At 41.8% G+C, this 17479-nt stretch overlaps 1 protein-coding gene across 11 annotated transcripts in view; it reads right to left on the bottom strand.

Annotated features, from left to right (window-relative positions):
• LOC133400345 (citron Rho-interacting kinase) overlaps positions 1-17479 on the bottom strand; it is a 50172-nt gene extending 32693 nt beyond the window's left edge. For 10 of the 11 annotated variants that reach the window (XM_061672870.1, XM_061672872.1, XM_061672873.1 and 7 more), the window contains exons 1-7: positions 17235-17479; positions 10770-10863; positions 10269-10412; positions 9965-10084; positions 6072-6242; positions 5876-5929; positions 5728-5781 (exon numbers count right to left, since the gene is read on the bottom strand). In XM_061672870.1, the coding sequence (XP_061528854.1) occupies positions 5728-5781; positions 5876-5929; positions 6072-6242; positions 9965-10084; positions 10269-10412; positions 10770-10778 (552 nt within the window). In that variant the 5' untranslated portion in view covers positions 10779-10863; positions 17235-17479. Of the gene's footprint in view, positions 1-701; positions 902-5727; positions 5782-5875; positions 5930-6071; positions 6243-9964; positions 10085-10268; positions 10413-10769; positions 10864-17234 lie in introns of those variants that run through there. The other variant, XM_061672878.1, reaches the window with a different exon arrangement.

The following is a 17479-nucleotide window of genomic DNA, read 5'->3' as shown; positions in this document are numbered from 1 at the left end:
AAAGTGACCAATTAAATCAACGTCTCATACAGTTATAATGGGAGTATTTGTTGTTTTTTGGGAATCGCAGCGCCATCATAACATAGAATTAAATGAAAAAAATATATTTATATATATGGTCTGAGACACACGACCGAGACACATTTGATACCTCATTTCTCACGTTCAATGATGTGAGACACATTTTTTCAATAAACAAACAAAAGGGCAGAATAATAGAGAATAAGATGTGATACTTAATATGTATGACCAATATACTAATATGGGCTGCCTAGCTCTAAGCACTCTCACTCTCTGCTTAGAACAGGGGCGGTTTCTGATATGGGCAGTGCTTGCTCTTCAACAGAGCCATAATAAGGTGCACTGTGGTGTGATGCCCTCCTAACAAGATGCCCGAGCCACCTCATTTGTCTCCTCTCGCACTCAGAGGAGCACGGGCTCTACTCTGAGCTTCTCACCCTATCTCTAAGGGAGAGCCCAGACATCCTGCGGAGGAAACTAATTTTGGCTGCTTGTATTCGCAATCTTGTTCTTTTGATTACAACCCAAAGCTCGTGACCATATGTAAGGGTAGGAACTGGTTAATCGAGAGAATTTGCCTTTTAGCTCAGCTCCTTCTTTACAATGACTGACCGCTACAGAGTCCGCGTCGCTGCAGACACTGTACTGGTCCGCCTATCGATCTCCCGTTCCAATCTTACCCCAAGATACTTGAACTCCTCCACTTGGGTCAGGATCTCTTCCTCGACCCAGAGAGGGCACTCCATCCTTTTCCAATTGAGGACCATGGCCTCAGATTTGGAGGTGCTGATTTTCATCCCAACCACTTCATACTTGGCTGTGAACTGGTCCAATGAGAGTAGAAGATCGTGACTTGATGAAGTCAACATAACCGCATCATCTGCAAGAAAGTACAGATGTAATACTGAGGTCACCAGTCAGTGCCTTGGCTGCACCTAGAAATTCTGTCCATAAGGCTTATGAACAAAATCGGTGACAAAGGGCGGCCTTGGCAGAGTCCACCTCTCACAGGAAACTAATCTAAACTCTGACAATGGTTGTACAGGGACCGACCACCCCATATTAACGGGCTCGGTACCCCGTACTCCCAGAGCACCCACCACAAGACCCCCCGAGGGACACAGTTTAATGCCTTTTACAAGTCCACAAAGATCATGTAGACTCGTTGTGCTAGCTCCCATGAATCCACAAGGACCCTGCTGAGGGTGTAGAGCTGGTGCACTGTTAATCAGCCAGGACAAAAACACATTGCTCCTCTGAATCGGAGATTTGACTTCCCGATGAAACCTCTTCTCCAGAAGCCCCAAATAGACATTACCTGGGAGGCTGATGAGTGTGATCCCCTGTAGTTAGAACACACCCTCTTGTCCCCCTTTTTTAAGGGGGACCACCACCTTAGTCTTCCAATCCAGAGGCACTGTCCACAATGTCCACGCAATGCTGCAAAGGCGTATCAATGACGACAGCCCCACAAGATCCAAAGCCTTTAGAAACACCAGGAGGATGTCGTCCTCCTTTGGGGCCCTGCCACCAAGAAGCTTTAGGTAGGAGGTTTTTAACCACCTTGGTGACCTCAACACAAAAGAGAGGATAGCCTGCCTCAGAGTCCTGAGACTCTGCTTCCTCATTGGAAGGTGTCTCAGAGGAATTGAGGAGATCTTTAAAATATTCGGCCCACTGATTCACAACGTCTCGAGTTGAGATCAGTAGGACCAGGACCAAGCAGTGCACCATCCCCACTATACAGCTTTGATGGTGCACTGCTTGGCACTCCTAAGACGCGAGATGGTGGACCAGAATTTCTTTGAGGCCGTCTGGAAGTAATTCTCCATGGCCTCACTGAACTCCTTGAAAACTTTTTGCCTCAACAACCACCAAAGCTGTGTTCCGCTTGGCCTCCAGAGTCTCACAGCCCAAAAAGGCCCAATAGGACTCTTTCTTTTGCTTGACGGCCTCCCTTACCGCTGATGTCTACCAACGGCTTCAGGGATTGCTGCCATGGTAGCCACCTTACCACCCACCTTACAGCCACAGCTCTGGTCGGCCGCCTTAACAATAAAGTCACGGAACATGGTCCACTCTGACTCAATGTCCCCCACCACCCCCTGGGACGTGGACGAAGTTTTGCCGGAGGTGGTAGTTGAAATTTCTTCTGACAAGGGACATTCCCAGCAGACCCTCACAACATTTGGGGATCTTCCTCCACCATCGGAGCCAACACACCACCAGGAGGTGATCGGTTGACCCCCTCTTCACCAGAGTATCCAAGACATGCGGCCGCAAGTCAGATGACGCATTTATCAATCAGCTGTGGCCTAGGGTGTCCTGGTGCCAAATGCATATGTAGACATCCCTATGGCTGAACCTTCTGTTTATTCTGGACAATTCGTTAGGAGCACAGATGTCCAAAAACAGAAAAGCGCCCGGCTTATGGTGGGGGGGCGGGGGACGTATTCATCCTGATAATGCCCCTCCAGGTCTCAGTCTCATTGCCCACGTGAGCAGTAAAGTCCCCCAGAAGAACGAGGGAGTCCCATGCAGGAGAGCACAGGTAAGAGGGTGTGTACTCGGAGCTGCTGTTTGGCGCTCAACAACAGTCAGTACCCATTCACCCACCCGAAGGCGGAGGGAGGCTACCCCATTGTACAGGCACTGAGCTGGGGGGCAATAAGTATGCCCACACCTGCTTGGCACCTCTCACCGTGGGCAACTCCAGAGTGGAACAGAGTGTTCTCTGTAACTGTTCACTGATTTCGTGAATGCAACACACTATATATATTTTTTATACATACAGGTAAAAAAATAAACCTATGCAGTGTTATCCCGCCTTTAGATGTCAAAAGGGTTTTGCGGCTCCTAGTGTTCCCTTTCTGTTGGAGAATGTCCAAATTGATCTGTGGCTCTAGTATTTAAAGCTGGAATTTGCAATTTAAAAAAAAGAAAAAAAAGAAACACTTTTTGTCATGTACATTTAAACTGTCTCTATGACCTGACAGCAAAATATTATTCAAATTATCTTTGTAAAAATCATCCCTCACTGGCTCCATCTAATGCCTCTAATCGAATTTTAATTAACATGTTACAATTGTGTGGTACGGTGAACGACTGGTTGGCACATCTGCCTCACAGTTCTGAGGACCCGGATTCAAATCCGGCCTCGCCTGTATGGAGTCTGCATGTTTTCCACGTGGCTGCGTGGGTTTTCTCCAGGTACTCCGGTTTCCTCCCACATCCCAAAAACATGCATGGTAGGTTAATTGAAGACTCTAAATTGCGCATAGGTGTGAATGTGAGTGTGAATGGTTGTTTGTTTATATGTGCCCTGCGATTAGCTGGCAACCAGTTCAGGGTGTACCCCGCCTCTCACCCGAAGATAGCTGGGATAGGCTCCAGGACACCCCCGACCCTAATGAGTAAAAGCGATACGGAAGATGAATGAATTTAATGAATTACAACTGGGCACTGCGAGAGAAGAATAGCCAATCAGTGGGTGTATGGACAGACGGCATGACTAAATAGTATGTCAATCATTTTCTCATGCACACCTCATGCTCACGAGCCTCGTGGGGACGCACACTAAACCTCGCGCAAAAGGAGACTATACTTTGGTATCTTCGCCGGATTATTTAACTCTGGTCAGAAGCAAATGTTAAAAAGAAGGAATTGATAAATCTCTCTACTTCAAATTAAGGGTAAACATATATAATTACAGTTTCATACACGTGAACGGCTCCATATTGCCAGGCCTGGAAAAAAACACGTTTGGTGATGTACGAACAAATGGTGACCTCACCGTTTTCACTGGGCTGTCAGGTAAATTGATCACCTCTCTTATATTTTGCATTACTTCTACATTACAAAGAATACAATATCGAACCAGCAACGTTTTGTTAATTTCCTGAACAGGGGTGCTTTGACGTGTTTACGTAATTCCCCTTTTTCCTTCAGTGTTGAAATAATATGACGCAGAGTCTGGCTTCAGTTCCCCCTGGAGAATTAGCTTTATTTTCACAGTGCACAGAAGTACTGTACACCCAGCAAACCTAATTAAAAAATTTGTTGGAAAAACTTTACCCTTTTCTTCGTATTTGTGGAAAATTTGAATCAGAGTGGCGACCTATGGTGGATTTATTGCTGAATGTTTTTTCGAACACATGGAAGTATGAGGGCAAAGACGTTCAGAACGTAAGATCTACATCTTTAATTGTATGTGTACTGAGAGCATACTGTATGTGAGCCTTTATGCGGTCCATCTGAAATTACCCCTCTCTCAGCGTCCATCCAGTATTTAATGTCTCCTCTTGTGGTGTAAAACTACCCTATATTGTGCACCTGACTTTCTGACTGTTTTGTCTCCTTTCGTGCTTGTCCATTTGTTCTCTGTATCCTGAATTGTACCTCTTGACTCCCTGCCATTTGGGAGGCGAGGAGGCGAGGAGTCAAAGGTGTTTTATCTTTTCTATATGAAAGATTGATGCTAAGTTTAATGTCTTCGCTCGGTACTATCAGCCACTTGCATGTACTGTATTGAGTCCATCTGCAGATACTGAATCTAATTATCTGGAAAGACAACGATGATCTGGACTTTCTTTCAAGCAATTTACCACCACACTCTCAAAGCAGTTACATTTATTCCCAGAATTAGTATTTTATTGTTTGCCTGCTCAACACAACCCTCTTTTCTGTTCTTAGCTAGAAGTGTCTGATAACCTCAAGCCTCTGCAGCTCATCACCATTTCCTGAATCCCTGGAACTGCACAGCAACGTTCAGATAAAACTTTCACCGTTCTGCTAAACTCGGTTCCTTTGCATATGTTTGACATTTAAGTGCATGAACACAAGTAAAATGCTACAGCACACTCAAACATACATACTGTACACTGTCATTCTGCTATTCTTAGCTTTCTAACTAAAGAGTCTATATACAGTATGGGATGCTGACAATGACAGTTTCCTGGGATTTTGGCTGCTTTCCTTAGTGTCTTTCCTTAGAAAATGAGTTTATTGGGCTGGAAAAAAAAAGTCCCTGCCACTCCACTGTAATACAAAGACGGAATACAAGGATGTGGGCAGCTGTAGGTTGCAGGTCAGTTAAAAGGTCAAAACAGGAGGACCAACAAATGCCAAAAGATGTTGAGTGTCCCTCTGACCACTATTGACCCAAGATTTATTAACATATCACTGCTGATTTTTTGTAATTACACAACAACAAATCATGGACAACCATGCAGTTTAACCAAACCTTGAATTAAATATGACAGTATCTGCACAATATACCGTAGCGAAGACCGAGACTAGTGCGGCCAGGTTTTTGCAAGGTTTAGTGACAGTCACAAGAGACACCAGCAAATGAGTCTGATAAGAAATTAACCAAAACGTGAGCTCAGTCGGCCTTATGAAAAATAAAATATACTGTATAGTCAAGCCATTCGAAAGGATGGAAAGATTGAATATTATCTGGAGAAATAAACCATTCAGAAGAAATTATCTTTTCTAATGGGGAAGCTTTTTGATTGCAAAAATGGACCAGATCTGCCAATAAAGGCCACATTGTAAGAGAAAGAGGGAGAAAGAATGAGGTCGGAGAGGATAACCAAACCTTTGATATTCTTATCTGAAAAACGTATATGGGTGTTGTCTTTCTTTTTTATTAAGGCAACCAAAGTACACAGAATTAATTATCCATTTCCAAACAAGGATTTCTACCTTGGCCAGCTTCTCTTGAAGATCATGGAGCTTGGTCTGCTGCTCCGAATTGGTCTGAAAACAAAAGCAAAGTTTGTAGATTGTAGATTGTCTGTCTTTGCTCTGAAACTAGTCCGAAATAGTCTTGTAAATCGGCTCTCTAAAACACCTTTTCCAGCTTGGTGATGAGTTCATCTGCCTCTGCTTTTCCTTGCTCTTTGGCCTGTGGAGAAAAAAAAATCAGTGTGTCAGTGCACTTCCATTCAAATAATGATGACTGTTGAAAAAAAATAAATTGGTCATCATAGAATTCTCAACCCAACTTGAAGGCGTGAAAAAAAAGGTCCAAATTTAAAGTGAAGCACCTTCTGCAATCGATGCTGATAGTCTCCAGCCTTTCTCTTCAATTCCTCACTGTTCTGCCGAGACTCTTTTAGCTCGGCCTCATACAGGTCACTACGACGACGAGCAGCTGACAGGTCCTCCTCCAGCTGCCGGATGGAAACTCTCATCTCCTCCAACTGGGCATGATATTCCTGTATAGAAACCAAATCATCAATGGTCTAAAGAGTATGAATTGTTTCAAGAAATACTGGAGAAAGGGGGAATGTCCAAATAAAAGCTGATTATACTCAGTAGAGCATGCACAATTTGATAGTGATCTAGTATGGTTACCTAAAATATCACCCCATTAACATAGTTCTACTTGTGTAATTACCACAAGAACTAGAATTGGAAAAGGGTTTACTTCAGCACTTTTCCCAGTGCTGAAAAAAATATTTTTTTTTAGACACTACTGCATTATTCGTGTGAGCAGATACATATATATATATATATATATATGATGCTGCTAACTACATTTAAACGGAATAGAATGAAAAAAAAATTTAATAAAATTTGCAGGCAGTAGAAATCCTTGAAATCAATATTGTTTATGTAAGACAATGTAGTAGAAAGTAATGTGTGTTATGTAAAATATGACGCGCCTGTCTGTCAAAATGTGATTGGTCACAGGCTTGATATAATTACGGCGCATTCTCCTTATCAGGTTACATGGCACATCCGTACATTTACCCACTAATAAAAAGTAGCGTCTCCTCGACTCAGAGGCTCAACATGGAGTAGGGCAAGTGAAGCTGGCAACAGATGATGATCAAATTGCTAAAATAGTTTAGGGGGGGTTAAGGAAACAAATATTAGTGTGCTAGTTTCAATTACATTGTTCAGCACTTAAAGGTCCGTTTTGTAGCCTTTCTTTCTCTCTTTTTTAATCTATCTATAACTATCTGTGCAGACTTGACATGCCAAATACAACAAGCACGCCATTCTCAGTCCACTTCTCTAACATCAGTATTCTCTATCAGTCATTATTTATGATTTCAGAGAGAGAATACTGCTTTTTTTTTTTTTTTTTTTTTTTTTCTAAATGAATCAGTCCTCACTATTTACTATTTGTTGATCCAACACTGCATGGCTTCTTGCTTGAAAATGCCAAATACTGCAGTCAAATGACGTGCGTGGGAGACAGATGCTTTTCGAGATGAAATGCTGGATTTAGCTGGTGTAAATACCAATCTAAGAGCCCCCAATGGGGACACGGAGCAAGATATCGATTCTATGAACAGAAATTTAGACTCATACGTTTGAAGACACAAATTATTGTTTGTTTTAAAAGGGTTTGTTCTTTAACGTCCCAATTTGTTCAGTCACAGTTTCATTAATGATGTGATATATACCCTGTGGAGTAACTGTAAGTCAAAGACGACTGCATCACAAAAGCATACAGAATAATATGTTTTCCGAGTGATGTTCGCTTCAGGCCTTTTAGATTTGATTTTCTTTTTTTCAAAAATTGCAATCCAGGAGCCTGAACCTTAGATCCACTCTTCCTTTGTTTAACTGGTTATACAGTATATTATATGGTAACTAATGATTTCTTGCAAACAACGATAAGGAACACATTTTAACTTTAGTCCCACGTTGTTGAAGATAACCAAATAACAAGGAAGAATCACACAGCTGATACACACAGCCCCTCGCAATACTTTCAGTTACAGTATACGTTGGACAATTTGATGCGAGATTCATCTCTGAATATCCATCCATCCATCCATCCATCCATTTTCTGAGCCGCTTCTCCTCACTAGGGTCGCGGGCGCGCTGGAGCCAATCGCAGCTAGTCATCGGGCAGGAGGCGGGGTACACCCTGAACTGGTTGCCAGCCAATCGCAGGGCACACACAAACAAACAACCATTCGCACTCACATTCACACCTACGGGCAATTTAGAGTCTCCAATTCATGCATGTTTTTGGGATGTGGGAGGAAACCGGAGTGCCCGGAGAAAACCCACGCAGGCACGGGGAGAACATGCAAACTCCACACAGTCGAGGCTGGAATTTGAACCCCGGTCCTCAGAACTGTGAGGCTGACGCTCTGCTTTCTATTCATCTCTGAATCATCTCTGAATAGAAAGCAGAAATTGGCCACAAACGGTGAGTAAAAAATAGGTTTCTCAAAATCGGACCCTCTTGGGGAAATAAGAAAGGCTCGAGATTGGGATATACAGTAACGCTGTATCCAAATGTCCAGGCTAGCCTCAATGAAATTCTTACAGTACTTACTTATCAAACATATTTCAACACAACAATGGTGCCAGAGAAAAATCATCTAACACGCAAGCACTATTAAATCCCCAAACCTCCTGCAAAGGGGCCTCAGTTTTCAACGAGCAAGTAACATAAGGTTTGAGGCACAAGCTCTTGATTATCACCAGTTTATCTTTTTAGAATTGAAAAAAACAAAGCTCTATACAGTATGCAGGTGTGGGTTTAGTCAGATATGGCTTGAACGCCTCTTCGTGGTGGAAAAAAAGACATCTTCCCACAATTTGTTACTTCTTTTGCAAAGGCGGAGCAACTCACCTGCATACACTGCAGTATAATGCAGATTACCAACAACCAGAGACAGACAAGTATTAGCCCCCTGATCCATGGACCGTTTTAGCATTCAGAGTCACTCCTACATGTCCCAAATTTAACCTCTTTCCCCGTTAGCAAAAACATTGAATTTGTTTTTAAACATCTATGCAAACAGTATGAGAAGTGACATAGAGGTGATTCATTTTCAACAATCCTGGTCAGACGATACCTCCCTAATATACAGTAGATTAGCACCAATTTTAAGGATGTCAAAAAATTCAAAGAATCAGGCATTTGTATGCATGACGAGACTCCAGGTAAATAATAATAATAACACTAGCAAAAACTTACGAATATCCTGCTTAATAATGACAAAACTTCAGTTCATATTGCATTATACTGTATGTACAGCACAATAAATGAAATGCAGAAATTATATGTTGTCGATCAAATCGGATAATAAAATGGTATCTTCAGAATAGATTGCAATCCTCGAACATCACTGATTTCAAAAGAAGACAAAGTGGCTGAAAATTATACTTCTGAAACAGGATGAACTAAGGACCCAGCATCTTCTCACGACCAGCCTGCCCACAGCATCAGAGCTCTCCTCATTCGTAGGTATATGGCTCTCATCACCATAGCAACCATTGCACAGTGTATTCAGTGCTAGGCAACCAGCGCTAGAGTTGGCTAAAAAAAAAAAAAAAGCCTGCTTTTTTTTTAAAAGCGTTGACTCTTTTTAAAAATAATAACATAGTCTGGATTTTTCTGTACTCCTATACTGTCAATGTGACAACTACATTTTTGCGCTCATCAGCAAAAACATACTGTACATTAACCATCATGAATGGCACAAATTGAACACTATAGTTAAATGCCACGTGCACATTAAATGTACAGTGTATCGTACAGTGGTATTGTTTATGGTTTGCACACTAAGTGGACCAAGCAGAAACACGAAACTTGTATAAAGAGTTTGCAGTCAAATTGCTGCAGTCAGCCGATTTTCATGAGTCGACGTTCAAAAAAAAAATCCATCAGTCCCTTCAGTTCAGTAACTTTGTCGGTTGCCCAATACACTTCCCAATTCACCTTGTTATTTCTGTCACAATCACAAGTACAGTATAACACCAGCGAGCCTTATTCATGACCAGCTATACATGCCCACCGCATGACATTACCTGCACCAGGTGTGATGCATCATGTCTTATATTTTGGATCAGGAGCTGCGCCTTTCCTCCCCCATACTTTTCTCTTCCTATCCTTCTGATACATGTGTTCCTTATACATACAACAACAACATCGAGTATATGACTGGATAATACACCATCTTACCTGTTCTTTGATTTCCTGTAGCTTGTTGCTCTGCTCCCGGATGTCATGGAGTAGCTGTAATGCTTTGTCATCTTCCTGTGTCACCTCCATCCGAGCTTGTTCCAAACTCCGCTTCAGACTCTGAAAGCGACACACAGTTTAAAAGATAAACATGTAGACATAAACATGAAAAAGGCTCACCGAATATTGCTCCGAACATTTCTGAAAAGCCTGCACTCATTGTTTAAATATATATATTTATATATATATATACTGTACATACTTATGTACATACAGTTCATGCAGTGCCACTGCATCTACTTACACTGCATTCTGTAATGTAGGTTGCCAGGTCCTGTTCTAGGATAGTCCTTTGAGTCTCCGAGGCCTTCAACTCTATGTCCTTCTGCTGCAGGACTGACTCAAGGTCAGACATCTTCCTTTGTACAAGTAAGATCTCCTGCTCAACCTGGAAATAAGAAAATGACACTGAAAAATCTATCGTCAGAGATTGACTGCATTTAATGGTTTTGGCTCTCCCACACATTCCACATTAACATTACAGAGACAGCAATTCCAAAGAATCCATTATAGGCAGCGTGTACGGTATATTTCAAAATATTCCACCCTTTTGCCCATTAGGTTTATTGTGTATATATATATATATATATATATCAATGTCAACAGAGGTGTGTTTAGGATGGAAGTCAGTCCAATGCCTTAAAATGTGTTAAATCCTTCAGGTTAGTTATTATAGGTGCTAACTAGATGTTTTTGTATCACTGGAGAATTGTTTTCTCTGCAACAGCAAGCAAAGAAACTATACCTGTGACATGTGTCCAGCAGTTCTGACAGTTTTGTGAAGAGATGGTCCCAAAGGGCTCTGTTGTTCTAGAGAATTGATAGTTGTTGTCACTGTTCTGATGGAGAGAAATGTGAATGATTAGCACAAAAGGAGAAACATGGAGTCAGCGAAAGTGTCAAAGTTTGACCTTGAACAGTGATTCACAACTGGTGGGTCGGGACCCATTTTGGGTGGGTTGCGGATAACTAGTAAAACATCTTTCGGTACAATACAGAGGTGTGACAAGTTTCCACACGGAACATAGCAAGAAAGTGACAAGAAACGTTACGTCCTTGTGCCCTAGTCACTAGTTTATTACGTAAACAAATCCAATGCAGCTCAGCCATTAACTGGCGGACGTCATTTCATTCTTCTAGATATGTAATGATTTACTTTTCTCTTCTTGTTTACAATTAGTGCTTTGTCTTTTGTCTTCTTTTCTCACTCCCCTCTAGAAACTTTGTTCTGTCCGACTGACTCCGACTCTCAATAAATATCAATTATAATACTAAGAAACCACAGCGGCAGCTTAAAAACGCCACTGTGACACAGCAAAACTGTTCCGGCATAAAAGGGATACAGATCTTCCATTCTGCTTGACGTAACAGCCGACCAGGACAACAACAACAACAAAAACTGGCGAACGTCATAACAAGCTGGTACAGCAAACTCATTTGAAATGCCATTTAAAAATATAATATATTGTACATGTGTTTTCAACATTGGTGGGTAGAGTAGCCAAATATTGTACTCAAGTAAGGATACTGTTACTTTAGAATAATACAACTCATGTAAAAGTAAAAAGTAGCCCTCCAAGGATTTACTTGCATAAGAGTAAGAAAGTACTCAGTCAAAAACCTACTAGTTAATAAAGAGTAACTCGTGAGTAACTACTAGCACTACATGTGACAACAATCGCCCGTATTCCTCATACGAGTGGGCCATGTGTTTGGAAAAATGAAGAGACCATTCCACTTCATTGAATGCTAACGACTTCAGTAAGCGTTCAAGGTTTTAGCATTTTGAGCAATGAGGGATTTCAAAGTTAATTCACAATTTTGATATACCATTCTTAGCCCTCTCGCTTGGCTTGTCTGAGAAGTCAGATTTTTTATTTTATTTTTTATTTTTTTGCTGTGTAGGAATGAAAATAAATAACTGTTTAGTTTGGTTTTTTTTCTCAAAAAACAGCACCTTTGAAAATACATGTGAGTCAAGTTGACGGGACTTATGAACAATTCCAAATACTGATGGATAGTTCCACAGAGTTCTCAGGCTCCCACAAGAAAGCTGGAGATGAAAAGGAATTTCACTTTTCAGCATGACCGCCACCCAAAGAATGCGTCCAAATCAATTCGAGAATCGCTTCACCAGAAGATGATTGACGTTTTGAAATGGCCCAACCAAAGCCCAGACCTGAATCCAATTGAAATATGTAGTTGATCTGACATATGCTATACAAAGTAGAGTAGATGCCCTGGCAATCAGACCGATTTGGCGCACTTTTCCAAATTCAACAAATTGCTAGTTGAGAGCTTGTATATTTATGCACCTAAAACACAGGTGTCAAACTGGTGGACCGGGAGCCAGTTCCGGCCCGCCACATCATTTCCTGTGGCCCGCGAAAGAAAATCAAAATTGCTCATTGTGTTCTGGTGTAATATCATTGAGATATTAGCAAGCATTTTTTTTGTTACCAATCCCACTTTGAAAAGAAATGTAATCGTCGAAAAACATGTTTTTATAGGCTTCTGATTTCAAAACTGGTTATTCATCAATGTGTTGTGTATACTGTCTGTAATTACAGTATATGAGGTTATCTTTCATTTATATGGGTTCGCAGTGGTAGCGGCCCTCCGAGGGAAGTCATAACTACGATGTGGCCCGTGACTGAAATGAGTTTGACACCCATGCCCTAAAATATTCCACTATTCAGCACTAACACCAGACATAGCATGCTAAAAAAGCCATTTTGACGACAATACTTATTGTCTTATGATTAATTCATAATTGATGATTAGAAATACCTAAAACAATTACATCAGTCACGTTGCTCACATTGATTAGTGATCGCTTAGTGTGCTGCAGGAGATCCTTATTGAGTTCGCAATACCAACAAGCTCCTATTTTTAGCTCAGAATTGCTAGAAATAGGTTGCTCATGTTGATATAAGAGTGTTTTACACCACCACTGGATATATTTACCAGGATGCGTGATCAAGAAGGAAGGCAGAGGAATGACGAACAGAATATTAAAAGCATGCGCTCTCCACCCCCTTCTCCCTACAGTAACATGTTCATCTTAGTCTTAAGTACAAGGACACTGGAGAAATGGACTGAAACTGTCGTTCCTGGTGCTGCTGCGTATTCCAAAGCAAAGTATCTGTTTTTGACTGTGCTCTTTTAGTGCATGTGTTCAGTCTTCTGTGTGCCGTCTGTGACCAGCAGGAGATAAACAACATGCGGTCCAGAAGATCACAGACAGTGGCCTCCGTGTCAAAACAGGACTACTGTAGATGCACTTTGTTGATTAAATATAAATACATCACTTCTACCTCTTCTGTGAATAATTGCCCACAAATGTGACCGGTGTTATTGTACTTAGGAATCACTTAAGTGCAGGGTGATCAGTAACATGACAAGGCGTGTGCTCAAGATGTACAAGGCGTATAAGAAAAGCCCCAGGACTGGTGTCGCAAAAGATGTATTTCAAACTCCAAACTATGAGTTCTCTCCTTCATTGTGGGCCAGATGATCAACCAACACTTCGGCGAAGAGATCTTGTGTTTTTTTGCTTCATTCAGTGCACGAGACGAGCGTGGCAAAATGCCTACTCACAATGCTCTGAGCATCTGACAGTTCCTGGCCACGAAGAACATCGCCGTGCTGGAGCAACCTCTCTACTCACCTGATCTGGTTCCGTGTGATTTTTTTCATTTATTTTTTGCTCGTTCCCAAGCTCAGGGAGGTCATCAAGGGGACCTGTTTTGAAGACTTGGACGACATCAAGATGACCATGACAAGGGAGCTGCACAGGATCTCGGAAGAATCCTTCTAGGAGTCCATGAGGGCATGACAGAGAAATCTGGAAGAGTACATTAAACTCCAGGGGATTACGGTACTTTGAAGAAGAAAACTTGGTTTGGATTTGAAATATATCTTTCGTTACACCAGTCAAGGAACTTTCCTGATACATGTCGTATGATAATTCAGGAGCACTGGCCTAGAACCAGTGATCACCTGACCTACGAGATAACAAAGGTGACTTTTTTGCATCTCTAAGATGTAAACACCATGTCATTTGGATTTTTTTGTATTACTAGACATCGGGTGTTGCATACGTTTACCTTTGTAAAACATTTTGACTGACAGTCAGAAACCTTTTCTGCTGTAGGTTTCTGTCATGGGTCTGACATGTTTTCTTTATTACATATATATATATTACAGATATATTCCACAGCACTGATTTTGGACAGAATTATTTGGGTCAAAATCTCTGTTCTATTTTACCCCCAAGGCGTTTGATGGTGCTGAGGTTTGTGCTGTATGTCTCAGCCAACCATATCTTTATGGACCTCGCTTAATTAGCTGGGGCACAGCCATGGTGGAACAGAAAACGGCCTTCCTCATCCATCCATCAATCCATCCATTTTCCAAACCGCTTATGCTCACTATGATCTCAGCTGACTTTGCGCAGGAGGTGGAGTACACCCTGAACTGGTCGCCAGCCAATCACAGGGCACATATAGACAAACAACCATTCGCACTCACATTCACACCTTCGGCCTTCCCCAAAATGTTCAAATAAAGTTAGAAGTATAGACTTGTCCAAGACGTCTTAGTACGATGAGGGAATAGCTCAAACCCCCTTTGAATAATTGATAAAGATGTATTTCTCTATAATATTTAATACATTTGAGAGGAGTGAAAGTAATTGCTGACTGATGATGGTATGAACCATCATGACATGCTAGGTTCGCCAGAAATGCAGTTCACATTTTGACTGGTGCCCGAGGCCTATTGATCCTTTTAGTTTTGGTTAGTTTTATGTAATATATGCAAGTGATGTAACTACAGCGCATAAAAGGCTCCTCAAACATCGTTTATTTATGAGATCCCATCAACAGCAGAACAACAGCATTCACTGTGGCCACCGCCGAGGAGCTCTTTTTGGTTGGTTGAATAATGTGTTGGCGTGTGAGTCAGAGATGGAGAGGAGGAGGAAAGTGGAAAAGGGTTGCATCCCAGTCTGCTATGTGGCCCATGTCCTGCATTGCTGCATGGGCTATAAAGACAACAGTCAATCAAAGAATACACTGTAGTCTGCACAGTTGCCTCCCAAAAGTTGCACTAACAATCCCCCTGCCAGGTACTCAAGTTTCATCTTACAGTTAACCCTCTGCACATGCAATTTAGGGCACATCGAGAGATCAGATAGGCTACTGACGATACTCACTCCTGTATGCAAACTAACACAGCATCAGAAGACAATACGCTGACGCATTGTGGCCGGCGCTACCTAACGCTTCTTTTTAGTTAAACATGGCTTGCTTTAACCAGTATCCCTCGCTGTACTGTGGCTGTAGTCTCCTTTGTGTCTGGTCTCGGTGCAGCAAAATTAGTTAATACGGCTGGCTGGGAACATCAGCTTCAGTACCAGCTAGTTAGCCGCTAGTTAGATGTCGTCAATCATCTGCCACGATGCGTGGAATAAATGTTGCGCAACTTTATCCCATTCAACTGCCACGGTCGCAGTCTGCCATGAACATTCATGGAGCTACGAGTGTACGGCCATCGGACACCTAGTTCCATGGGAATTATTGTCTCGGGGTAGGTGGCTTCGAGATCCATGTGCTCAACTGCGGGACTGCGGTAGCTAAATGAACAACTGTGCATGCACAGTAGGTCAAAATAAAAAGGAAATGAATGCGGCGTGCAATTCAGAATAAAGTAAGTAGTGCTATTCTTTGATTCATTTTGATCCAAATGCGAAAACTCTAATTCAACATTTGTTTTTTCAAGCGGACTCGTGAGTCAGTCCAAATCACCACTGATTTGTACGTAGCACTATTCAGAAGTATCCAATCACATTCAAACTCATGTTAAATGGGAGTCAGACACACACACCTGCCACCATTTAAAGAGCTTTTGATTTAACCTCAAATAAAGTTCTAGTATGCTATTTCTGACATTTACAGAAAGGTTTTGTAGTTCAGAAGCCTAAAGGTTTTGCGCTATCGCTGACTTGTTTTTGAATTGTTCCTAATTCTCTCCACCTTGACTCAGGCCCCAGTTCCAGCTGAACAAAAAAGGCCCAAAGCATGATGCTGCCACCAACATGCTCAAAGTATATAAAGTATAAAGTAAGTAATATAGATATTTAAAAAACACGGAATATGATGCAGTGCAGTTTTACACCACTTTAAGTGCATATAATAATAAAAAAAGATCCCACCTCTCTGTCAATTAAAAAATGTAAAAAGAATGACTCCCCTGTATACTTGAGCAAATGGCTCGTGATTGTACTTACACAACTATTATAAATTCCAGTAAAAAAAACAAACCAAAAAAAACAATGGTTTTGGTTTCTGAAAGAGGCTCTAGAGAAAATAACACTTGAGAACGTGGAATGTTCCCTTTCTCTTCTCCACTCACCCAACATTGGTAATCTTATCTGTAATGTCTCCACATTACAATTAGTAGCAAATATCTCACACCACGAACATAAACAATACACTATGAAATAAACAAATTCCAGTTCCTTGTGGGAATGTATCACTGCATCATTATATCAACAAGTATTTCTTTCCTGTGCTCAGTCAAGAATATTACTTCTGTTTGTAAAGGCTATTTGGTACTGGAATTTTTGATCAAGCTGAATATGCATCAGAGAAGCAGCAAGCTACTTCTCCACTACCTTTTGCAATCCCGCTGTTACCATAGAGATACTTTCGTCCAACCACAATCTTGAGCCTGTCACTTTTTGCTTCTGACTTTCAGAGCCTAACTGAATGACTGACCCTAATTACTTATTCGGAATCCTCCTGTGTGATAGGCAGAGTCCATAATCACTTCATATCAAAACTTCGGCGATCTTGACATAGATGAGTGTAATTTGAGACAAAACTGACGGAGCGGGGTCTGTCTACATGCCACCTCAGGGATGGATGGCAATCTGTCTGTATAAGTGTACGCAACAGTAAGATGAGCAGTGAGCTCAGAAGCAAAGCAAGACAAAGCATCTCTGTCGTGACCAAAAGGACTGCTCACTCTTCAAACAACAGGACTGCTGCAGAAGACTGCTGCAACAATACTACTGTATGTGATCATGCCACTGTGGTGTCAGTCAATCAATCCATGAGGCGTGCTGGGATGGTAAACAAGACTCTGCTGCTAAATTCAATGAGCAGATTCTGCTTTTCTATTTTAAGTAAAGCACAGCACTTACTGGGACTGCTGCGGCTGAAACCTTTCCCCCGCAGCTCCTTAAACACGGTACCTCCTCGTCCGGTACAACCGTTCATGTGGGGTCTCTGTCAGAAGCCACCAGCTCGACTGAGAGCTTCGCTGGTTCATCGAATTTGTGGATGACATCCTCGCTGAGGAGAGAGAAGAGGGAAGAGGAGAGGAGAGAGTGAGCTCGACTGGTGAGTGCTGTTTACAGAGAGATAGAGAGGCGAGGAGGAGAGGGGG

This window comes from Phycodurus eques, chromosome 3, assembly GCF_024500275.1.
Source record: "Phycodurus eques isolate BA_2022a chromosome 3, UOR_Pequ_1.1, whole genome shotgun sequence".
NCBI lineage: Eukaryota > Metazoa > Chordata > Actinopteri > Syngnathiformes > Syngnathidae > Phycodurus > Phycodurus eques.
The sequence above is the reverse complement of the archived record's forward strand: the minus strand, read 5'-3'. Positions and strand labels throughout refer to the sequence as shown.